General features: G+C 40.9%; 1 protein-coding gene and 1 pseudogene across 3 annotated transcripts; one reads left to right on the top strand and one right to left on the bottom strand.

Annotated features, from left to right (window-relative positions):
* Nucleotides 1-636: 636 nt before the first annotated feature.
* On the bottom strand, nt 637-24825 carry LOC133054772 (zinc finger protein 665-like). Of its 3 annotated transcripts, XR_009692509.1 has the most exons (5): nt 24690-24825; nt 19688-19770; nt 14341-14467; nt 1203-7158; nt 641-1122 (listed from the first exon to the last, which is right to left on the bottom strand). XR_009692509.1 is itself a non-coding variant. In XM_061140080.1 (4 exons), exons 2-4 carry the CDS (start codon nt 19700-19702, stop codon nt 5075-5077), a joined length of 2226 nt encoding a protein of 741 aa, XP_060996063.1. In that variant the 5' UTR covers nt 19703-19770; nt 24690-24825; the 3' UTR covers nt 644-5074. The 3 variants fall into 3 exon arrangements, 2 of the variants coding, with proteins under 2 accessions (XP_060996064.1, XP_060996063.1); XM_061140080.1 differs by having other exon boundaries at nt 644-7158; XM_061140081.1 differs by lacking the exons at nt 19688-19770; nt 24690-24825 and adding an exon at nt 12251-12365 and having other exon boundaries at nt 637-7158; nt 14341-14470.
* On the top strand, nt 15302-15696 carry LOC133052382 (ATP synthase F(0) complex subunit C2, mitochondrial-like; annotated as a pseudogene).
* Nucleotides 24826-25649: the final 824 nt, after the last annotated feature.

Below are 25649 nucleotides of genomic sequence, written 5' to 3'. Positions count from 1 at the left end.
AGTTGCACATTGGCCTTTCTGTGTTGTTTTTCAATTTCCTGTAATAGAAGTTGCCCTGACTGTAATTTATATAAACTTAAAGAGAATCACACTGTTCCCCCCCCCCTGCCTTAGTTGCTTAGCGGAACACAGAACAGAGGCAATATAAAATTCTGGGTTCACGCACAAGCCTGGATGACAAGGGGAATGAGCCATATATTGTGGAAAATTACAGTTTGTGGGTATAATTATATAGTGCTTTTTTCCCTCAAAGTATTTTTCTAGCTTTGAATTCATTTTTTCTTCATTATCCCTGTGAAGTAGGTAGGCAAGTGTGAGGGGAGGTGGGGTGCTGAATCGTTAGGCCAAAGACTGATATGAATACCAATTATTTACCAATTGTAGAACCTTGGGCACATTAGTTAATTACTCCAAGACTCACTTTCCTCATCTGTTAAATGAAAATAATATCTGTGCTGCCTACCTCACAGGGTTGTTGTGAGGGTCAAATGGAATGTATGTGAAAGATTTGTAAATGGTAAAGCACTATATTCTTGAAAAAAAAAAAAAAAGGACCCCAACAGATTGCAACACAATATATTCTTTTTTTTTTTTTTTTATTAGTTGGCGGCTAATTACTTCACAACATTTCAGTGGGTTTTGTCATACATTGATATGAATCAGCCACAGATTTACACGTATTCCCCATCCCAATCCCCCCTCCCACCTCCCTCTCCACCTGGTTCCTCTGGGTCTTCCCAGTGCACCAGGCCAGAGCACTTGTCTCATGCATCCCACCTGGGCTGGTGATCTGTTTCACCATAGATAGTATACATGCTGTTCTTTTGAAACATCCCACCCTCACCTTCTGCCACAGAGTTCAAAAGTCTGTTCTGTATTTCTGTGTCTCTTTTTCTGTTTTGCATATAGGATTATCGTTACCATCTTTTTAGATTCCATATATATGTGTTAGTATGCTGTAATGTTCTTTTATCTTTCTGGCTTACTTCACTCTGTATAATGGGCTCCAGTTTCATCCATCTCATTAGGACTGATTCAAATGAATTCTTTTTAACGGCTGAGTAATATTCCATGGTGTATATGTACCACAGCTTCCTTATCCATTCATCCAATGATGGGCATCTAGGTGCAACATAATATATTCTTTAATCCTACAACTATTGTTAATACAGCTTTATTTGTTTTAAATTTTTTAAACTTACCACAAGGGGATATTTTGATAAAAGCAGAAAAAGATTTTGAGGCATTGAAGGATACCTCCCTTCCTCTGCCCATCTGGTATCAAGGCGGGTTGACTCAACAATGGGAATCTGGAAAATTAATATTACAAGGAAAGGGGTATGCTTGTATTTCTCCAGATGGACCCAAAGAAATCAGCTGGCTCCCTCTTCGGAAGATCTGCCCCAGGGAAGCCACCGGCATTCAAGATAGAGAAGAAACAGCAAAATCACCAGAAGGAGTTTCCAGTAGAAGCCATGGCAACTTTATAAATTTCCAACAAATGCTGCATTTGAGGTAATTGAACTTATGACCTCCCCACTTGGGGACAGATAAAAACCCTTATTAATCAAGCTGAAAATCTGGTTTCTCAACAGGGAATGCCTCGGAATCCAGAAAATATTTTTGTCGCTATGCTTGCTTTTGCTTCCCCCGTTCAGGCTGACTTGATTAATCACACTTATTGGGCTTATATACCTAATCCCCCTTTATTGCAGGTTGTAGAACAGACAGATATAGGACCGGTTGTATCCACTAAAGACTCAGTACATACGCCTCCTCCTTGGAGTTTGGAGGGGCGCTCTCAGACTGAGGAAGAAGGAAGATTAATTAACATTTCTCTAGGCTATCAAGTCCTTCCTTCATGAATGGGCCCAGCAGAATTATGTATTAATGTTAGTCGACAAACGAGGGCTTTCATCCTGCCTCGAAAAAAGAACTTCCATACATTGTTTAGACTGTTTACTGCCCTATCCTCTTATGAGAACCATGTCAATACTACCAAAACTCTAGGAAAAGGACAAATTGGAAGGGATTGCCTTATAAGGATTTCAAATATCCTCCTGTTTATTGAGATACATGTCAAGCTAAAGCATGGAAATTAATGTTTGTGGCCAGTTACACCATTGTTGATTGGGGACCCTATGGTATGTGGCTATCTAACTGCTCAGATGATATCTTTTTTTTTAATCTCTTTTTTTTTTTTTTAGTTGGAGGCTAATTACTTCACAACATTTCAGTGGGTTTTGTCATACATTGTGCTCAGATGATATTAACAGTACTATGTGTGATTATGTTACTAAACTAACATGGAAGATTACCAACAGTTCAATGGAACACTTCCACGACAAAGGACTCCTTGGCTGGCTTTACAGCAGAATGGCACCTCCTCGCCCACAAAACAGCCTCACTAAACGAATTGGGCCTCAACAATGGGACATCTGGAAACTTGCTACAAACACTGAAAAATGTGGAACTTGGACTGGATATTTCACAGGGACCAGTCATAGTCATAGTAACTATTCCTTCCATTATAATCATTCATATTTTATACAAGCTTGTGTTCCCCTTCCTTTTGTTATAGCCATAGGAAACTTAAAATTTAATAAGACTTTATGTTCTGAGGCTTATATAGACTGCAAATTGTATGCTTGTCTTAATTTCTCTATTTCTCTAAAAAATCCCTTTTGATTCTTTGATCTTGATGTAGTCTGTGGTTGCCAGGAGATCGCCAATAGCCCTGGAAAGAGGGTCCAATGGCAAGACCTGCCTCCCAGTTACTCACTAAATTACTGCAACGAGATGGTTCATTCTTGGCATTTTGGGGTTGATAGCCATTGGCATCACTGCTGCTGTCACAGACATTGCTTTACAAACTTCAAATCAAACACAAAACTTTATTCAAAATTGGACTAAAGATGCTCATACTATATGAGTCACTCAGGTTCAGATAGACGAAAAACTTCAAGAAAAAATTCAGGAATTAAAAACAGCCATCCAATGGGCTGGAGATCAATTAATAGATTCACAAAAACAAGCATTATTAAATTGATTGGAATTCTACTCAATTTTGTATCACTCCTCTTCGGTTCAACCATAGTGCTTACAATTCGGAACAAATCAAATTTCATTTGTAAGATATACATGACAATGCTTCCTGACATGTACAATTGCTGCAAAAGGAAATCCTTGAAACCTTCTCTCAGAGTCTACCCTCTTCCAACAATTTGGAAACCTTAGCTGAACAGCTCGCTGCTCAATTATCTGGGCTAGACGCTCGAAGATGGTTTCAAGGCATTACACATAGTATTGCATCTGGAACTATTAACACTGATAATTATCCTGGTGATTACACTTGTAATAAACCAATGCCTTTAACTAAAATTGTTCAAACTAAACAAACTCAATTGGTCAGGGCCTTTTCCACAAAAAGTATCAACAGTCACCCCCAATCATGAAATAATAAAAAAGGGTGAACTGTCAGGGGACATTCAACTTTAAGGGATCCAATATGTTATTTTCTTCTTCTGTGGGCCATTTCTCAAGGACTCTCTATTCCTTATCAGTTCCTGGAAAACAGGAAAGAGCAGAGCTGCACGCAGTTCTCAGGACTGAGATCATGAGAAAGGGCACCTGCTTGGATTCCTTTCAGTGACTCCCTTCAGTGACCTTTTACTTATAGGTAATCTATTCAGTTATGCTCCTCTTACTCAGGATATGGAACGCTTTCTGGGCCTTTGAAGATTATTATTTGCTTGGCTTTGTTTCTGCTCAATTTTTTTACTGCCTTAAAGCTGCCTTGTATGAAGATACATAACCATGCGTTTCTGCAAATAAAGCACCCTTGTCTCACTCGAGACTTGGGTCCCCTGCGTCCCTCTTCTTGTTGACTCCAGTCCCCAGGTCCCAGTCTACAAAGACCGGGACAGCTCTGTCTTCAATTTTCATAAATAAGAGTAACTCTTCTTTAATCATACATACAACAGTTATTTCTATCCAATGGAGAACATGACCCTTTTCCTATGCATTGTTCCTAGCACACCATTGGTCCCTGGTCACTGTCCCTCTCCTCCTACGAAAAGCCCAGTCCTTTTAACATCTTGACTACTCTTCTCAAGTACAGTTCGTAGAATATTATGTTTTATAACAGGCTGGACTATGTATGGAAAGGCTTCCAGATCCTACTGACCATGATGAGTCATGTCTTAGGTTTACATTATTTTCTGCCCTCCCTGTTCCTAATTCACACACACTACTGAATTTCATAATTCAGGCTGTGTATTTTTCCAGAAAACACGGATCTGAATGAATCGTACCTAATGAAGTTGGCCCCTTCATCTCACTGATTCCTTCCCAGAGACCATCATGAAACACATGTAGCAAATGCGTTTGATCAATGTATTACCAAAGCCAAGCTCTTAGAGCTCACCATGCAACAGGCCAAAAAACTGAGAGATTACTTGTTGGGCAGGGAATATTGACTTTATTCAGAAAGCCAGGAGACCAAAAAGATGCTGGATTACTGTCCCAAAGAATCATCTTTGTGGAGTTAAAATTCGGGTTTCTTTTATACAAAAAGATCTCTATAGCTTCTCTTCAAATATGGACTTATTACAGTTGCTGACTACCTGAACTAAAGTCATCAGAGAATACATAAAGTGAAAAAGGTAAAGGATTTGCCACAACCACTGAGTCTGGGAAGTATGGCTCCATTATGTTCCTATCTTGTGACTTCTGGGTAAGATCCTTGCCACACACATTACATTGCTGTGTGTTTTCTACAGGATAAATACTCTGATACTACTGGCAAGATGTGAGCTGTGAGGATAGGGTTTTTTTTTCTCTCACATTTGTGAAACTGGTGAGGAATCTTTCTAGAATGAATTCATTTTCTAAAGACCTGACTAATAAACACATATATATCTGGCTTCTATCCAGTATGAATTTTCCCATGAAGCCTAAGATGTTGCCACACTCATGATATTTGTATGGTTTCTCAGTAGTATGAATTCTCTGGCCAACAGTAGGGTGTGAAGTTTGAACTTTGAATTTTGAAGACTTCTACCATATACCACATTCACATAAGTTTCTCTCTGGTATGGATTTTCTGATGTTTAGTGAGTGCTGAGACCTGAGTGAACGATTTTCCACACTCGAAACATTTGAAAGGTTTCTCTATATGTATTCTCCGATGACTTGTAAGGTGTGAATTTCGACTGAAGAACTTGCCACACTCATTACATCTATAAGGTCTCTCTCCAGTATGAATTCTCCAATGAAGGCGAAGATGTGGTTTTTGACCGAAGACTTTTCCACACTCATCACATTTGTAAGGTTTCTCACCAGTATGAACTGTCTGATGACTTAAAAGGGTTGACTTTATACGAAAGGCTTTGCCACACTCATCACATTTGTAAGGTTTTTCTCCAGTATGAACTGTCTGATGCCTTAAAAGGGTTGACTTTACATGAAAGGCCTTTCCACACTCATCACACTTGTAAGGTTTCTCTCCAGTATGAAATGTCTTATGACTTATGAACTGTGAAGGTTGACTAAAGTGCTTGCCACACTCATTATATTTGCAAGGTTTCTCTCCAGAATGAACCCGTTGATGACCAGCAAGGTGATCACTTCGGCTAAAGACTTTGTCACATATATCACATGTAAATAATTTCTTTCCTGTATGAATTTTCTCATGTCTCCTGAGGTGTGAGCTGGAAGTAAAGGTCTTGCCACACTCATCACATCTGTAAGGTTTCTCACCAGTATGCACTGTCTGATGACTTAAAAGGACTGACTTTACACGAAAAGCCTTGCCACACTCATCACATTTGTAAGGTTTCTCACCAGTATGAACTGTCTGATGATTTAAAAGGACTGACTTTACACAAAAAGCCTTGCCACACTCATCACATTTGTAAGGTTTCTCACCGGTATGAACTGTCTGATGCCTTAAAAGGACTGACTTCACACGAAAGGCCTTACCACACTCATCACAATTGTAAGGCTTCTCTCCAGTATGAACGGTCTGATGACTTAAAAGGACTGACTTTACACGATAGGTCTTTCCACACTCATCACATTTGTAAGGTCTCTCTCCAGTATGAAATCTCTTATGCCTTCTGAACTGTGAAGAGTGACTATAGTGCTTGCCACACACATTACATTTGTAAGGTTTCTCTCCAGTATGAACCCTCTGATGAACAGCAAGGTATGCATTTTGGCTGAAGACTTTGTCACATATATCACATTTAAATAATTTCTCTCCTGTATGAATTTTCTGATGTCTCCTGAGCTTTGAGCTGTCAGCAAAGGTTTTGCCACACTGATTACATTGGCAACTTCTCTTTCTTGCAGGGATAGTCCGATGACTTACAAGGAATGAATTCTGACCAAAGATTTTATCACATACATCACACTTATGTAAGTTTGCTCCTGAGTGGATTATCTGATGTCTAGCAAGGGTGGAGCTATCATTAAAGGTTTTGCCACACTCATTACATTTGTAACATTTCACTTCAGAATGAATTTTCAAATGATGTGCAAGCTGTGAACTTTGATCAAACAATTTGTCACATACTTCATATTTATGTGATTTCTCTCTTATATGGATGGCCTGATGTTTAATGAGGCATGAGCCCTTAAGACAGGCTTTCCCACACTCATCACATTTGTAAGGTTTTACCCTGTGTGCTTTGAGGTCTTGTGTTATTACTGAAGGATTCATAAAATCATCCCCATATATATTAGAAACACTGGTTTGGACACAAGGAGGACTTCTTTGAAGTGGTGAAAGTGACAAACTGTTGTTGACAGACCTCTCAACTTCGTTATATTCAGAAGTTATCCCACCAGTTTGAAGTATCTGCAGTTTATCCTGAAAGTTAAACCCAAGCCTGTTTCCAAAGAGCGTGATTCCTGCATCCTTTCTATCATGTGAATCTCTTCCATCAGGCACATTTCCATCAAGGCTTACAGGTGTTCCTTTGTAATTTCTTTTGTCATCTCTCCCCTGACACTCAAAGTCACACATATTTTCCTGAGTTTCCCAAAGATGAAAATGTTTGATTTCATAGCTTTCAGGTCTTCCCAGCATCAATGTTTGGAGTGGCTCTCGTTTATCACTGTTCACTTTGGGTTGTAAATGTGTAGGAGAGATATCTACAAGATAAAAAGAACCATAGGTATCCTGCTGACAATGATTCAAAACCAAATGTTTCATGTTCAACATCTATTACACCAAAAGTAATACTTACACCAAGTTATGAAACACAACAATGATGACCTTAAGTCTTTAGAAACACTAAAGGAATAGAATCCTTAACTTAAGAAAGCATGATAACATAAATTCACCATTAAGGTAACCTAGTTTTAAAAACCATATGCCAAACGCACTCACACTGGACAATCTTATGCCCACTCTCAAAAACAGAGTATTTTTCTATGAGGACCTCTAGGAACATATCAATTGACAGTTGTCTCAAATTGAAAAGAAAAATATTACACTACCATTGTATTCTGCATACTTACTGTACATAAATAAATTCTATACAATATATTATATATTGTAACAGTAAATAATCCAAAACCAAGCTTTCCCAATTAATAATTAACTATTCATAATTGGTTGTTTACAATTGAAAAGAAATGAGAAAATGAAGAATATGACTAAAACAATTTTTTGGAAACAACATAGTTTTCTAAATCTGCTATAGATCTACGTACCCAAACAGAAAGGCATTTTACAATGTTAACAAGTAGTATGTGTCAGCTGTAGTGCAGAATACACACTAAAGGACCATCATCTGTAAATGACACATAAACTGAGACGTAAAATATTCACCAGTTTTCTAACAGCCAAGAACCAAAGCAATCCCTGCCTATGTTGTTGTTGTTCAGTTGCTCAGTTGTGTTTGAGTCTTTGCAACCCCGGGGACTGTACCCACTGGACTCCTCTGTCCATGGGATTTCCCAGGCAAAAATAATGGTGTGGGTTGCCATTTCCTTCTCCATGGGATCTTCCTGACTCAGGGATCAAACCTGCATCTTCTGCATTAGCAGGTGAATTCTTTACCACTGAGCCACCAAGGAAGGCTAATCTCTAGCCGTGCACTCTTCTTAATTACCTGGTTTTTGGCACCAAAATGTAATAAATAAAAAGCGAGTGCTTTGTGTACTTATTGACTAGGGTCAAACACAATATTGCTAAAAAATGTTGCAAGTGAAAAGCATACAAGATATAATGTAGTTGAGGTTTGACAGAAAACAAAATTCTGTAATTATTCTTCCAATTAAAAAATAAAATTTTAAAAAGATATAATGTAGATAAAGTCATATCATAAAGAATATGACAGAATACAGATATTACCTTTTGTAAACAAAAGTAAATTTTGAGTATTTACTACAAAACATGCACTACTGTAAGCCAACGGACAGCACTCATTTGCTTTAAAAGGCTTCAGATAAATTAACATGTTTTCCTCTCATCAGAGCAGGAAACACACCTAATTGGCCCACAAAGTGGTAAGAGAACCAGGATATGAATCTGAACATACAGACTGGGAATACTTATTTGTAAACATGACTACCCACCGGAGGAGTAGATTAGAAAATATTAAAAAAACAACAACAACAAGGAACTTAGAAAGAAAATACCAAGGAAGATACAAGACAGAAGTAGTCTGTTTAACTATTATTCACCATCCCATCTCGAAATGGTTTGTGAGTCATCATGGATGCACAGAGTGATTGAGGTCATGTCCTGAGAAACTTGTTCAATAAATGACCAAAGATTATCTTTACAGTGAGAGCATGTAGAAGGTGGAGGGATTCGGTAGGTAAGAATAATGTTTCCATCCGTATCAAGGTACTATGTAAGGAATGGTCAGGACTAACAGAGGGCCTGCGTGGAGCATAGGGTACACAGGCTGATGTCAGATATCAGCTTGGGACTCCATGTCTTTGTGAAAATAACTGAGAGCACAAACTAATATACTGACCTGAAAAGAACAGAACTGGTTCAGGAAGTTTATGGGCATTGTACTATGGGTACGGGACAGAAACAAGAGGGATTTTAAGAGTGACTGTGATATATGGAGAAAGCAGGATAATACTATTTACAATGTAAGGTATCCAACTGTGAAATTTGTGAGTTACAATGGAATGCTTATATTCAAGAAAAACACACACAATATTCCAGGACATTGTGTAAGAATCTTATTAGCAGAAATCAGAAGGAACATCCAGGAAAAGGCTATCTAAACCTGGGTTCCTCTGCCAAGGAGGATTAACCTCTCTATTGGACATTTACTTCGTTTCTTCTTCCACACATGTTCATCTCAAGATCAAGGAGTATCAAAGAAAAGGAGGGATTGAAACTGACTCTGGAGGACCTTCCCAGTTACAAAAGCCTTTCTGAGCCTTTTGCGTTTGTAGAAAAAGACTTTATTCTCCTAGACTTTCCCTGAGTTCAAAAGAGTAGATTCAAACAGTTTCTGATACATAAAAGGATCATAAACCATGATCAAGTTGGATTTATAGCAGGGATGCAAGATTTCTCGATATCCACAAGTTATTCAGAATGATACACCACATTAACAGTTGAAGACTAAAAACCATATGATCATCAATAGATGCAGAAAAGATTGTGACAAAATTCAAGTGCCATTTATGATAAGAACCCTTCAGAAAGTCAGCACAGATGGACCCCACCTCAACATAATTAAGACTGTATATGTCAAACACACAGCTAACATCATACTCAACAGGGAAAAACTGAAAGCACTCCCCTTAACAACATGAATAAGACAAGAATGTTCACTATTTCCACTTGTATTAAACATATTTTTGAAGTCCTAGCCACAACAATCAGAAAAGAAAAAGAAATAAAAGGAATTGAAGTTTAGAAAAATAAAAAAGAAGTAAAACTGTCACCCTGATGCTACACACAGAAAATCCCGAAGATGCCACCAGATGACTACTAGACCTCATCAATGAACACAGTAAACTTCTTGGACACTAAATATATAGAAAACTGCTGCATTTCTATACACTGATAATGATAAATCAGAAAGTGAAATCAGTCAAACAATCCCATTCACCATCTCATAGAAAACATAAAATTCTAAGCAATAAACCTATCTAAAAAGTCAAAAGAACAGTACTCATAAAACTGTAAGAAGCTGATGACTGATACCAAAGATGACACAGACAGATGGAAATGTATACCATGTTCTTGGACTGAAAGAAGTAACACTGTCAAAATGACCATACTATCCAAGGCAATCTACATAGTCAATGCAACCCTTATCAAATTAACAATGACATATTACATAAAACAAAGAAAAATTTAATTTGCACCAAAATACAAAACACTCTGGTATCTAAAACGATCTTGAGAAGGAAGAACAGAGCTGGAGGAATGATGTTCCCTGACTCAGACTAAACCACAAACTTACAGTCATCACAGTAATATGATAACGGCACAAAACAGGACACAGATCAGTGGAACAGGATAGAAAACCCAGAAATAAACCAATTTACTTATAGTCAATTATTCTATAACAAAGGAGGAAAGAATATTGAACGAAGAAGTCTCTTTAATAAGTGATGCTGGGATAAATGGATAGTTACATGAAAAAGAATGAAATTACAACATTCTTTAACACCACATACAAAAATAAACTCAAAATGTATTAAACATCTAAATGCAAGACCAGATACTATTAAATTCATAGTGGAAAACAAATGCAAAACATTGACATAAATGTCAGCAGTTTTTTTGGATCTATCTCTTAGAGTCATGGTAATAAAAGCAAAATCAAACAAATGAGATCTAATGAAATTTAAAACCTTTTTGCAAAGCAAAGGAAACCAAAAAGAGAACAAAAATACAACTTTTGGACTAGAAGACTATATATGTAAATGATGCTACCTATACGGGATTTATTTCCAAATATACAAACAGTTCATACAGCTTAATATCAATACAAACAAACAAACAAACAAATAACCCAATCAAAAACTGGGCAGAAGATCAAAACAGATATTTCTCCAAAGGAGACAAACAGATGGCCAACAGTCACCTGAAACGATGTTCGACGCCTCTACTTATCAGAGAAATGCAAATCAAAATCACCTCACAGTGGTCACAATAACAACGATCAAAAAGTCTACAAACAATAAATGCTTGAGAGGGTGTGGAAGAAAGAGAACCCTCCTACACTGTTGGAAGGAACATAAATTGGTACTGCCACTTTGGAGAATAGCATGGAGGTTCCATAAAGAACTAAAAATAGAGCTATCACAGCAATTCCAATCCTGGGCATATATCCAGAAAGGATGAAAACTAATTCAAAATGATACATGCACCCCAATGTTTTTAGCAGCACTGTTTATACCAGACAAAACATGGCAGCAACCTAAATGTTCACTGACAGACAAAGGGATAAAGAATATGTATTACATATATACAAGGGAATACTGTGAAGTGAAAGTAGCTCTTTAAGACCCCATGGCCTGCAGCCCACCAGACTCCCCTGTCCATGAAATTCTCCAGGCAAGAACACTGGAGTGGGTTGCCACCTCCACAGCATAAAACACAATGAACTAACGCCTTTTGCAGCAATATAGACTGAGGGAGTATTCTAAGTGAAATCAGACAGAGAAAGACAAATATCATAGGAGAGTATATCTTTTTTTTTTTTTTTTTTGGATTTTTTTTTTTATTTTTTATTAGTTGGAGGCTAATTACTTCACAACATTTCAGTGGGTTTTGTCATACATTGATATGAATCAGCCATAGAGGATAGTATATCTTGAACTGAAATAAATGATATGAATGAACTTATTCACAAAATAAACTCACCAGCATAAAAAACAAACTTATGCTTACCAAAGGGGATAGTGCAGGATGGTGGCGGGGGCAGGAAAGAGAGAGATAAATTAGGAATCTGAATATATACAAACTAATATATATACAAAACAGATAAACAACAAGAACCTACGATATAGTTCAGGGAACTATATTAAGTATCTTGTAAATTGCCGTGTAACTGAAAAACAACACTGTAAATTAACTATACCTAAAAAGTGGGGAAGGAAATGGCAACCCGCTCCAGTGTTCTTGCCTGGAGAATCCCAGGGACAGAGGAGCCTGCTGGGCTGCCGTCTGTGACGTCGCACAGAGTCAGACACAACTGAAGCGACTTAGCATGCATGCATGCATGCATTGGAGAAGGAAATGGAAACCCACTCCAGGGTTCTTGCCTGGAGAATCCCAGGGACAGAGGAGCCTGGTGGGCTGCCATCTGTGGGGTCGCAGAGTCGGACACAACTGACTCGACTTCGCAGCAGCAGCAGCAGCATACCTAAAAAGAATGGTTAAAACAAAAACAAAAACAGAAACACCTCTTGCGGAGATGTTCAAACGATGTTTCACAAGGGTGTAAAAGCTACTAAATGGGGGAAGCAGTCTATGAAACAAGACATGTTGACAAAACTGAATACCCACCAGCAAAACAATTTACTTGGAACATTATCTCACACTAAAGACAAAAGTGAACTCAACATGGTTCAAAGACCTAAACCTAAGTCCCAAATGTATAAAACCCCTAGAAGTAAATGTGCAGGAAATGTTACTGGAAACTGGACCCAGAAATGATTTACCAGATATAACACCAAAAGCACAGGCCACAAAATAAAACCAGATATTAATAAAGTGAACTATATCAAAATTATAAACTACTGTCCATTAAAGTGCAGTGAGTTTGAAAACACAATCAACAGTAAAAGAGAAAATATGTGGAAATCATATATCTCATAGTAAATGAGTACAAAGAATATGCAAAGAATTTTAAGAGGGCCTGATCACCAGTTCCACTGTAGGGACCATTCCCCAATCAACCATCCAACGCATTGCAAATACAAAACAGAAACACTAAGAGTAGCAAAGAAATTTGAACTCAATGATAAAATAAAAAAATACTTACAATGTACAGAACAACAGTGCAGCCAATAGCCTCATAGATATGAGAATGTGAACTGGGACAAAGTTGTCCTGGGATAAATTCCCATACCATTTACAGAGGCTAAAATATATGGTCCTTGATATACATGAACAACAGAGTCATGGTGCCCTTGTCAGAGTCTCCAAAGAGAGAAAATAACCTGGAAAGATGCATCAGGCTCTCGTGATACTTTCTCTCTCATAATCCTGTAAGATACTGACTACTCTACTGGATAGCTTCAAGTGGTGACTTTGAACAGAGCAAGAAAATAATATTAATAGTGTCTCCATCACAGTTTTCTGTTACCTAGTAAATCCACTCCACAGAGACTCACCAGAGGCGGCCAATTAAACATAGGTGGATTATCACAGCAAGGAAACCAGATAAAATTTCAGACCCTCAGGAATATATTTCAAAGAAATTTAAGAAGTAAAATGATACAAAGTAAGCAGAATGTAACATTGGGAACAGTTGACAATCCCAGACTGGCTAGAGCAGTACAAGAGTAAAACTAATACAACAGGAAGGTCAGACATTACAGGATCTTGAGATGGGACCATGCGCTCGAGCTACAGATGGCAAGCTAAGAGCCCGCGAGATTCACATATGCTCCCCTTGTAGGATCTAGCATCAAAAAGACGATCTCTCTACCCACTCTTCTTACATCTTCCTAAGTAACAAACACAGAGGATCCAATCAACCAGCATGTCCCACTCCTAAAAAGAAAGAAACAGCCCTTTCGAGATACTTTTTCTTTATACATTGTATCTTTGGCTATTTTTACATCACTCTCCACTGTCCAGAGCTTTTCTCCTGCTCCAATGTGGAGATAATATTCAGCTCAGAAACAGAAATTCTGAGACTCCCTTGGTGATCCTGTGCTTAAGACTCTGCACTTCCAATGCAGGGGGTGCAGGTTTGATCCTTAGTCAGGGAACTAAGATCCCACATGCAGAATGGTGCAGCCAAAAAAAGTAAACAAATAAGCAAAACAACAAGAAATGGATATTCAGGGTAATCAGAAAAAAGAAATCTAAAGTGCTGTGCATTTTTCTAAACACTGAGCCAAAGGTCAAAGGTAGAAAATAGGAAATCGGGTTTTTTAGTGTTTTCTTTTAACATTTGCCAGTGAGCTTTGTACATAATTAAGCTCTGGGACAACCTCACATGTGACATGAGACAGATACAGCATCTGAAGAGGGTCACTTTAACCTTGTGAAGCTGTGTCATACCCGAGTCACCAGAACTCTCAGATGAAAGACATCAGGGCCTCCCAAGGGGCACACAGGGAAAATGCAGATACCCAAGGGCAGCTCTGGAAGCAAGTCATCCTCACCCACAGACAGCAGGTTCCTGTAGGTCTCCAGCATCACATCCCTGTACAAGGCCCTCTGAGCAGGGTCCAGGAATTCCCACTCCTCCTGCGTGAATTCAATGGCCACATCCTCAGAGGTTAGTTGCTCCTGTAATGAAACCAAGTGTCACCAAAAGGGCCATGAAAAGTTCTCATTTTCATGCAAAAAAGAAAGGGTAATAAGGGGTAAGAATGGACTTGGTTGAAGTATGTGTTCTAACAGATCCATGCAGGGGTATCTGGAGAAAATATGGATCTCTGATTTTAATTTCTTATGCTTTTTCATAAAACCTCATGCGATCCTCCAATTAATATGGATTTTTCATCATTGTTCAAAATCCATGAACTATATATAAATAAAACTCAACACTGTATTGGCTATACAGAAGTGTCAGATATTACATTCTACCCAGTGAGTGCAATTCATTATCTAGATGAGGTACACCATGAGTGGTGTCTTCAGAGATGATGAAGTCCACAGCACTTTTAAGGAAAAGGTCAAAATTTTCAGTTATGACGTTGAAAACAGCAGCAAGGAACAAAAGTGTCTGAAGGCTTCCTGTTGCTCTAAATTACTTTAGTATTACTCTAAACATTAAATAAGTACTTTACAGGAAAGAACCTGTCATCAGTATAATAGCTCATTGAAGAACGATCTGTTCCCACCTTACAGAAGAAAAACCGTGTCACAGACACGCTGAGAAACTCGACTCAGATCAAGAAGGTTAGAAATGTTACACGAAGCACCTGAACTCATAGACTTGGGCTCAGCAACTGAAGCTTAAGCATCTAACAGTTAAGTAATATGCAGAACATTAAAACTCCTTTGACAGAGGGCTCCTAAAGAAAACTTGAAAGAAGTCCAAGGTGAGCCTCCTCCCTGTCCCTCTGTCTTCTCTGCAGGGGCAGCAGCTCTCAGGCCTCGGGCCTTCATTCCCTGAAAATGGATGCCTGCGCCGAATTCGTCTCCACCCCCTCCCTGATCGGGAGAACCTCCCGCCTGCTGAGTGATCACTGTCCGCGGTGGTGAAGGACCGGAGACACTGACCGATGAGGGCCACGGCAGCGTGGCAGCCCCGGGTCCCCGGACCATCTCACTCATTCCTAGCCGCAGCTTCCAAACCAGTGCCATTTCAAGGGACTTTGACACAGAAGCCAAGTGCCCTGGAGCTGGAGGTGCCAGAGCAGGGGAGGCTGGGTCCAGGGCTGGAGGTGGGACCGTGGGCAGGAGCGTCATCACTGCTACCCAGGAACCCTTCTCTGAAACAGCAGCTCATCTGCGCCCTGGGCTTGGCCCTCTCAAAGGCCATGGGGCTCTTTGGCCTGATGGTGGTCTAGCTCATCTTCCTCACGACGTGAAGGAGCTGCTTCCACCTCCCACAGTTCTTTCTCCTGTGTCTGCCCTGTGTGTTCCCTTTCCTGTAACTCCCCAGGCAGCCTGGGGACAGTGGTGCGCTCAGGGTTTGACAGAAGGAAAGCAAATAAATATTGTATTAATGTGAAAAAAAAAAAGTCCAAGGTGAACAATGTGGAATGGCATGAAGGTCATTATAGACGTGGATACAGAAACACAACTGTTAGCAACTTACTACTTAAAACACTAACAGGATTGTTTAGTAAATTTCAAGGTCACAGATTATACTGATAACATAATTTCAACTGAACAAAAAGGTAATATGCAGTTTTTAAATCATGATGTCTTCTATCTAAACCACAGACTTGCACATGCATGCATATATATCTATAAAAAATTAACTGAAAGGAGAGGATTTGTCTCTTGATGAATTTTGGACAATTTTATATCATCCTTTTATTCACATGTATTTCAGCATCTTTCAGAAGATAAAAATGTATACTTTGTACTCAATTTAGTTTGTCAACAGGATTCTAGAAAACTGGTAAAAACATTTTAAGAAAAGAATACTTGAACTCAATTCATAATAAAATTACCATATACAAAAATACAAATACAATTTTATTCATTTAAATTTACATAGCAAGGTACTAATAGAAGCCAAAGACTTTCTTTCCTTTTTTTTCCATTAATAAAACAGTGATTTGAAATTAGAAGAGTCATTAGATTATGATGAAAAAAAATTATCACAAGAGTAAAGTAAAAAAACTTCTTGGAGAATAAAAATCATGACACAAAGAATATGGAAAAAAAACATAGTTATTAAGCAAGACTATCTCAAGAAACATCAGGATGGGAAGGAAACATTCAATACATTCCTTCTGAAATTACAGTGGCATGAAAGGAGCTGTCCAGGGTGCCTGTCTTTCACCAGGATAGGATGCGCATGAGCAGGGGCCACTAGAAGAAGTAACAGGAGGAAAAACACAGGGCAAGAGACACAGAGTTTGTCAGAGAGTTGAAACAGGTAGTACTCACTAACCTAAGGACATGGAAAGCTGAAAAGGGAAAGGATGGGAAAACACAGTCCATCCTAAGGAGAGCAGGGGAGACTTATATCAGACAAAATAAACTGAAGAAAAAACAAGTGCAATGAGATAAATATTGTATCATGATAAAATGGTCAATTTACCAAAAAGCTGGAACAAGTAAATATATATATACATCTAACATTAGATATCTCAGAAAAATGAAGCAAACATTAAGGGAAAGGAAGACAGAAATAGTGGCACAGGAATAGTACAAGATTTCAACGCTCCAGTTGAACAGGCATGTACAGATCACAGGGCCCAGCAAAAGTATGAAAACACATGCATCTCAAGGACACATAAAACATTCTCTATGAGAGACCACATGTTAGCTCAAAATTAACAAGTTTAAGAGACTGATACTATAAAAGTGTCTTCCCTAACAACAATGAAATAAACACAAGTAAAAAAGAAAATTCCCTAAATGTGGACATTAAACAACTTACTCTTACACTACCAATGGGTCTAAGAAAATATCACATGGAAAATCTTAAATAGATGGATAAAAACGAAAAGACAACAGTACAAAATTTATAACACACAAAGAAGACTACTAAAAGGAAAGTCTGACTGTTAAATGCTTACAGTAGAAAAGAGAAAAGATCTTAAATCTGAAATCTATTTTTAGACCTCCAGGAAGCAGAAAATGGGAAACAAACTAAAAAGAGGTTTAGCAGAAGGAAATAGGTAAATAACGAAGATTAAACCAGAGATAAACTAGAAAATAGAAAAACATAAACATCAACAAACTAAGAGTTGATGTTTTGAAAAAACTGGATAGGAAAACCCCCACCTAGACTAAGGAAAAGAGAAAAAAAGATTCGAACAACTAAAAACAGATATGAAACAGGAGTGATTAGAACTGAGGTCAAAGAAAGTTTCTAAAGATAAGGAAGTACTATGACCAATATTGTCTATAAATGACAGAATATAGGAGATATTGGCAAATTCTGAGAAACATACAAACTATTTCACTTATTAAGAAATTAAAAAATGGAGACTACTGAAACTGAAAGTGTTAGCCACTCAGTCGGTTCTGACACTTTGTGACCTCATGGACTGTAGCCCACAAGGCTCCTCTGTCCATGGAATTTCTCCAGACAACAATACTGGACCATTCCTTTCTCCAGGGAATCTTCCAACCCAGGGATAGAACCTGGGTCTCCTGCACTGCAGGCAGATTCTTTATGATTTGAGTCACTAGGGAAGCCCATTGTAACTAGAGAGATTTAAAAAGTAGTCACAAACATCTAAGACAAATACAGGACCAAATTCTACCAAACATTTACAAAAGAATTACCACTAATCCTGCTAATTCTATGGAGCAAGCATGATTCTAATAGTTTGCTGATCTCCCAAAGACACAAGAAAGGAAAACTAGAAACCAATACCCCTGACGAATACTCATGCAAAATTAAAATACTTGCAAACCAACTTGAACACGTATTAAAAAGATCTGGAGAAACAGACAGAGAGAACAGACGGAGGGGGGAGGGGAGGAAGGAGAGGGTGAGATGTATGGAGAGAGTAACTTGGAAACTTACATTACCATATGTAGAGAGCCAATGGGAATTTGCTGAATGACTAACGGAGCTCCAACAGGGGCTCTCTAACAACCTACAGGGGCGGGATAGGGCGGAAGATGGGAGGGAGGGGACATATGTATACCTGTGGCTGATTCATGTTGGTATTTGGCAGAAAACAACAACCTCTGTAAAGCAATTATCCTTCACTTAAAATAATTTAAATAAGTAAATAAAAAGATCTGACACCATGACCAAGTGGATTTTATTCACATAAGGGGAGAAGTCAACATACAAAAATCAATTAATATGACACAATACATTAACAGAATAAAGGGGAAAAAAACAGGATCATCTCCATGCAGAAAACACAATTTGACAAAAATCTGACAACCTTTCAAGATGGAACACTCAACAAGCTACAAACAATAAATTATAGCAACATCAACATAAGAAATGCCATTATGAAAAGAGCACAGCAATGGGGAAAGAATGAAAGCTTTTCCTCTGAGGTCCAGATGGCAAGGATGTACACTCTGCACTACAGTTCAACATAAGCAAATTGAAAAAGAAGTAAATTTATCTTCTTTCCCAAAAGACAAAGTTTCATAGGTAAAGAACATAAAGATTACAAAAGAAACATGCTATATCAAAAAAGATTCTTTAATAACCACACAAAGAATCAATCAACCAATTAACTCATTATCAAAACTGCCATGGCAATCTATGTAGAAGCAGAATAAAATATGGTGAAAGTCACAGAACTATTCAAAGAGCAAACAGCAAAACTCTTGAAGAAGGAAGATGGAGGTCTTTCCATTTCAAAACCTCTTACAAGGTAATCAAGGTGATGTGGTGCTGGTATAAAAACAGACAAATAAGCCAACTGAACAGAACACAGTACTCAGAAATAATTCTTTGTGTATATGTAAGGTATATTCACAAGGATGTCAAGATACACAAAAGGGAAAGGACAGTCTCAATTGATCTGATTTCCAGATTTTACCAGCTATTGTGCATATTAATACCTGATTTTCATGGGCAGTTTCCTTACCCTGGTTGACAGAGCAGACAGCACATCCAGAGGGGCCCTAAGCAATCCCTGCTGCCCAACAGCACTGAGACCCCGTCTCCAACCCGTGGGTGAGAAACCCGGCCCAGGACGGTGCCCAGGGGAGCCTCCTCACAAGGGCCAGGTCACCGGGTCATGGGGACATGGGATCTAAGTGGAGACGACAGGCCCTGTGGGAAGGCCTCAGGTGAGTGTGCGTGTACAGGAGTCAGACAGGACACTCCAGAGTCAGACACGATTAGCGAGTCCAGAGAAGGGCATTTCAGGAAGGACAGGCTGAATATGACCTCACCTGAGAAAGAGCCATGCCTGACTCCTTTTCTTTCCTCTTCCTCAACTTCAGGGCTTCCTCAGGCAACACAAGTCTTCAGAGGTCTATCATGAAAGTGAAAACATGCTGTTTAATGCTTAGAGTCAACACATCCCCTTCCTGAGCCCCAACCACACACACAGGGAAGCCCTCACCATGAGGGACAGACAGTCCCCTGTGGCCACTGTCTCAGGAGGGACGCAGGACAGTCAACTCCCACAGAGAGACCAACACAGGACTTTCCCACACGTTCCCTGGGATCACACTCCCCTCCTGGTGAGGACTCAGCACACAGCAGCTGGGGGCACCTCCGCTGACCAGGCATTCTCCTTCAGGTCACACCGAAGGCCCTGATCCATCCCCACTCAGAACAGAGCACCCCCTCCTCAGCCCAGATCTCAGCCTTCAGGAATGAGAGGACTCACAGTCCTGATGCTCAGTGAGGGATCCAGACTGGAATGAACTGGGGCATCTTAAACATTCTCGTGCTGTGGACCAACACAAACTACCTGAATGGGAATCTCGGGTCAGAGGGTACAAGACATGGGTAAGCAAAATGCCTCATCAATGAAATGTGAAGCCTGGACTGAGCACCATTCAGAGGAGAAAAGCACCGCAACTCTCTTTTTCTTTCCCAGCCTTACTCAGGTGTAACTAACAAAAATGCTAGAAATGTACTGTGTACAAAGTGATCATGTGAGAGATTCATACACTGAATAATTATTATAGTCAAGTAAGTTACAGTTCCACCAATGAGTACACTGTATTATTTCTCTCTGGGAGAATTTCAAGTATATAGAAACACTACAGGCAGCATGCATTACCTCAGATCCCCAGAACTTACTTAGTTTACAACTGAAAATCTCTGTTCTTTGACTAACACTGCCCCATTTCCCCCTCCACCCAGCTCCTGGTAACAGCCTTATTACTCGATGGCTCTATGAGTTTGACAATTCTAGTTTCCACATACAGCATCTGTCCTCCTTTGTCAGGCTTATTTAACTTGGCATAATGTTCTCTAGGTTCATTCATTTTGGCATAAATACAGGACCCTTGATTTTTATATTTATATATAGAGAAAAAATAGTTCATGAACATACAGTATTTAATAAATATGTCTACACCACACTTTTGTTACCTATTCTTTTGTTAAGAGACATCTGGCCTGTGTCTATGCCTTGGCTACTGCAAATTGTCACACTCATGAGACTGCAGACATATCCCTGAAAAACTGATCGCTTTTCCCTTGAATATCTGTCAGAAATGGGTTTGACAGACTGTAGGCCTCTTCTATGTTAATTTCTTAAGGAACTTCCATGTTCTGTTCCAACACAGCAGTACCATTTACATTACCACCAACAGTGCAGTTAAGATTCTGTGTTTTCTGTACTGTGCCTCCATGTTTACTTATTTTGGGAGGGACAGTAGTGGATAACAGAGAACCTAGCACTGGCCTAGCAGCAAGAAAGTTGCAGCTGCATCTTCTAAAGGATGAGCCTCAGGGCTGCAGATCCGTGTGGCATCCCTGTCCTCTGATTCTCGGAGCCATCTTCCCCTGCGTCACAGGACTTTATGACTCTTCTCAGGTTCGGCCCAGACAGCCCTACCGAGCAGGACCACCTTATAACAAGCATTCTGCGATCTTAACCTTAGTACTCCTAATTCCCCAGCCAGACTCTAACAAACTTACAAACTTTCATGGTCTCCAACAGAGTGTCCACAGAACCCATAATGAGCCTCGAACCCTCTTGTACAAACACAAAGCATTCCAAGCCCTGCTAACTCATGCATGAGACAAAATACAAAAGAGGGCACCCAAGGATCCACAAACACAAGACAACATATTTTCATTTACAGTGAGTGAGCCAGGTCAAACATTGAAATCTTCAAAGACTATGAAAAAGAGGGATGATTCCAATGATGCACAGGGCCCAGTGAGACCTCGGCATCTTCCAAGGAAACACTCCAGATTCTCCTGGCATCTTTCCAAATGCACATCAAACTTTCTTCACCGGCAACCCCAAGTACACAATGACACTAAAGTTGATACAAAACAATGACCTGAGATGTTCCCTGTTACTCTACAGTGCCTGCCTGCTAAAGAGCCAACAAAAGCCAGGGAGTGGAGTGGATGATGGGGGCACCTGCTAGAACCAGCCCAAGCCCAAGGCTCCCACCCTCCTGCATGCACAGGTGTCTGTCGGATCAGCCCAGGCCACAGTTCTAACAGTGGAAAAGACTTCTCTGGGCCCAATTCCACATCTTTCACTGCTGCTCACGTGTGGTCACGCATTGTCCAATCAAACCTGTGCAGGCAAATGTCAGCCTCAGCATTGCTGTCCCAGGGAATATGAGCCAAAGCATTTAACACCTCAAACCATTCCATGCAGGATCTCCAACAAACCCACTTCCAGGTTCTCCAGCCTGAACTGAGACATTCCTTTCCAACAGATCCACACACCCCTTGTCCCTGTAACTACACCTGGGATGGGTGCACACTCCATTCACTGGCCTCACCTTGATGCCCCCAAGTGCTGACACAAGCCTCCTGCAGACCCCAGCAGGCTCCCTCCGCTTTCCCCATTTGTCTACCTCTCCTCCCTGCATGACTGGACTAAGCAAGACTAAAGTGCATAGGGGTTTCTTGGCAAAGGGGATCACAAGAGGAGTGCACGCCAGCTACCACCCAAAGGACACTCACATTCAGGAGGAAAATCAAGAAACTGGCCCTCCTGGGAAAGTCGGCCACCACCTGGGAACATTATGGAGTCCAGCTGCAAAGGGATTTGAGATGAGGAAGTCTCAATTCAAGGGTCTCCAGGTCTCACCATCTCCTATTCTCTCCATCCACATCTACTTGGAAGATATTCTAGCTCTTGGTGGGGAGGGGGAGGGGGCAGCGTCTCCCTGCCCCATTAGGTTTTGGATTTCTGCTCATTCTCAGCACTCTGAAATCACAATCGCTGACACTGAGCACATGAACTCCTAGATGGCAACGCTGCTGTCCACGATGGTGACTGGTCCCTGGATGGACAGAGCTTAGATCTGGGGGCTGCCACAGACTAAACACAGCAGACGAAACATGGGGATATCTTAGCCCAATACTTGAGGACACCAGTTCTGTAGGGCTTTTCAAGACTTCCTATATTTCTTGGCTCTTCTTTTGAGTAATTAAGTAGTCACATGGGGTAAAGGTCAATTACAGCTGAAATGTCCAGAACATGGGAAACATCTTCATCACCTGCCCTGTTCTCTTGGTCTTCCCTGAGGATTATTCAGCCCAACCCATAGTCCTGTCATCTAAAGCCCAGTATCAGGTACTCCAACCACGCTGGGAAGAAGAGGAACACTATGAGCCCTAAAAAAAGGGGAACCAGGAAGGACTCAAAATAACCCATGAAGAAGGGCCAGAATCTCTGCTGATGGCAACTGATACAGAGGCACTAAACCTGGGGAACATGAGAGAGACAGTTAGGAGCGGATGGGGAACCTCTCTGAGCCTAGACTTGAAGGGAGACAAAGGGCCTGAGCCAGGGTGACGTGAAGGTGAGAAACTCCGATGTCAGACAGAAACGGTTTTGGTATTTGGAAACAGAGAAAAGGCAAATGAGAGCACGACAGGCTTAACCATGAGCAGAGTCAGCTCCCAGGATGAGGCTAGAGACACTGACAGGGCCCTGAGTTTGACAGAGGGCTGTGGAGCCACAGCGAGGAGTCAAGCTTCTGACCCGAGAACAAATGAAAGCCAGTGGAGGTCTGAACGTCCGGAGGTGAAAAAAATCTCCCTTCAGATTAAGCCTTATTCATAGAAGTCATCTCATTCGTAGCCTGTGATCCTGCCTCCATCCTACAGTTATCCTTTTCGTTTTTCATTCAGGGAGGACTGGGATCTATTTAAAATGCTAGTTCCCACCAGACACTCCCTCCAAACCAGAACTGCCACACACAGACACACAGCCACTTTGGCTAATCATTTCAGGGGTCAGTGCTTCTCACGCTCAGAGTTTCCGGTCTAGTCTCTCATCTCCATGTTACAAGTGGGCTCCTGCAGGTCCAGAGAGAAGCTGTTTATGAGGTCTGAGCTGAGCGAAGAGAACCGGGTATAACTGAATAATGAAACGGGAGGGGGAAGGGCAAGTGGGCCAGGTTTGTCCTTATTGCCCATCCCATTTAACACCAGGAACATCTGTCATGTATCTCAGCAAAAGAAGCTTTTCTTTCACGGTTGGGTTAAACTGATACCATGCAGGTAATTCTTTATTATAAGATTGCAGTAAAATATTTTAAAAATACAGAATTGCACATATCTATCCACTGGTACAAGAAACATTCTAAGAGGTCAGCTTAGAAATAGGATCTAAGCAATCTTTTTCATCATGAATAGAGAGGCTCTGTTGGAAGGTTCCAGGTCAATCCAGCCCATCCTTCCTCATTTGCACAGCAGTCAAAAAGGGACCCAGGTCAGCTACCTACGCGGGGTGAGGGGATGGGCTGACAGGAAAGGGGGGCCCTGCGGGGCACAAGGAGCGGCCGAGGAGATACGAGGACAGAGGGGCTGCGAGGGAAGGGGTCTCAGGAGCGGGGCGGGCTCTCCAGAATCCCAGGGCCGGGGAGAGGGCGCGCGGCCTCGCTGGGAGCAGGGGCGAGGGGCTCTGCCTCCAGCGGTCGAGAAGGCGACGCGGCGGGGAGGGGCGCAACTCCAACTCCTGAGAGAGCTTTACCTGGCGAGGCCAGAGGTAAAAAAGGGTTTTAAGCAGGAATATGTCGCCAGAGTTGGTGTCCACGGGGACCGAGGGCCGAAAGCGCCTCAGAAACACTTAAAACCCAAACGAAAAGATAACTGGGCCGCGACGGCAGCGGCAGCGTTTATTCGGGGCCGAACACAAGGTGCCAGGGTTTTCAGGTCGCTGAGAATTCCCACACGCTTAGGACGAGTGATCCGGCGTGGGGCGCGGGAGGGGGGGGGGGTGCTGTACAAACTTACCCTGGAAGGAACGCCTTCCTTACGCCTAAGGAAGGAACATTAGGCGCCGCTCGGGGACCTCGGCTTGAGGAAGGAACATTAGGCGCCGCTGGGGGACCTCGGCTCCGCGCGCTCCAACTTCCGGGTCCGTGTGAAAGGGCTTTCAGTATTACGGCCGCGGCTTCCGACGAGGGGCGGGGGGAGCGGCCGGGTGCGCACTGGTCGTGGGAGGGGCGGGACGCCGAGGGGGCGGGGCCTGTTACCTTGACAAGATTAAGTTGCAGTCCATAACACTGCTCAGGTAAAAGCTTCAAGTTATGTCAGAAGCCAAGATCCTCCCTCTTAAGACTAAAAGGGTTTATTCTCAATAAAAAGCTGTTTGTCACAGCATGTGCTCAGATCCCGCTAGTGAGGCTGAAGCAATTCAGGGATCTGGGAACTTGGGCAGTTTTAAGAAACAAGAATGGGACTAGTCTCCATATTACAAATACAAAACTCTCCCTGGGTAGAAATGGGCTATTCCCTACTGACACCCTACAAAACAGCAAACTCAGCATAGTGCTGAGTTCAACAAAATCAGAGTCAGTACCTGGGTGTCTGAGATGGAGGACTTGAGGGATGTGATCATTTGGGTCACTAACCACAGCCTTAAAAAGAGCAAGACACTTTAAATGATTATAAACTGTGTTATTGTTTCTTTTATCCAACGTGTTTTAATTATTTCCCTTTCTAAACCCAAATCTTTAAACAGTGACATAAAGGGAGTTGTACAAGCAACTCTTACAATGGCAAATATCATTGTGTAAGTTTAAGCTACAGAGAAAAATTAACTGATATGTATACTGTGAAACGATTATCACAATGCTTACCTAGCATCCATAATTTTGTATAGATAACCTAAAAAGAGAAAGCAAAACAGGAGGAAAAAAACATTTTTTTCTTTTGATGAGAACTGCATTATTCTTTACAATGCTCTATCCT

This window comes from Dama dama, chromosome 4 (genome assembly GCF_033118175.1).
Source record: "Dama dama isolate Ldn47 chromosome 4, ASM3311817v1, whole genome shotgun sequence".
Classification (NCBI taxonomy): domain Eukaryota; kingdom Metazoa; phylum Chordata; class Mammalia; order Artiodactyla; family Cervidae; genus Dama; species Dama dama.
This window is presented reverse-complemented; position numbering and strand designations above follow the sequence as displayed.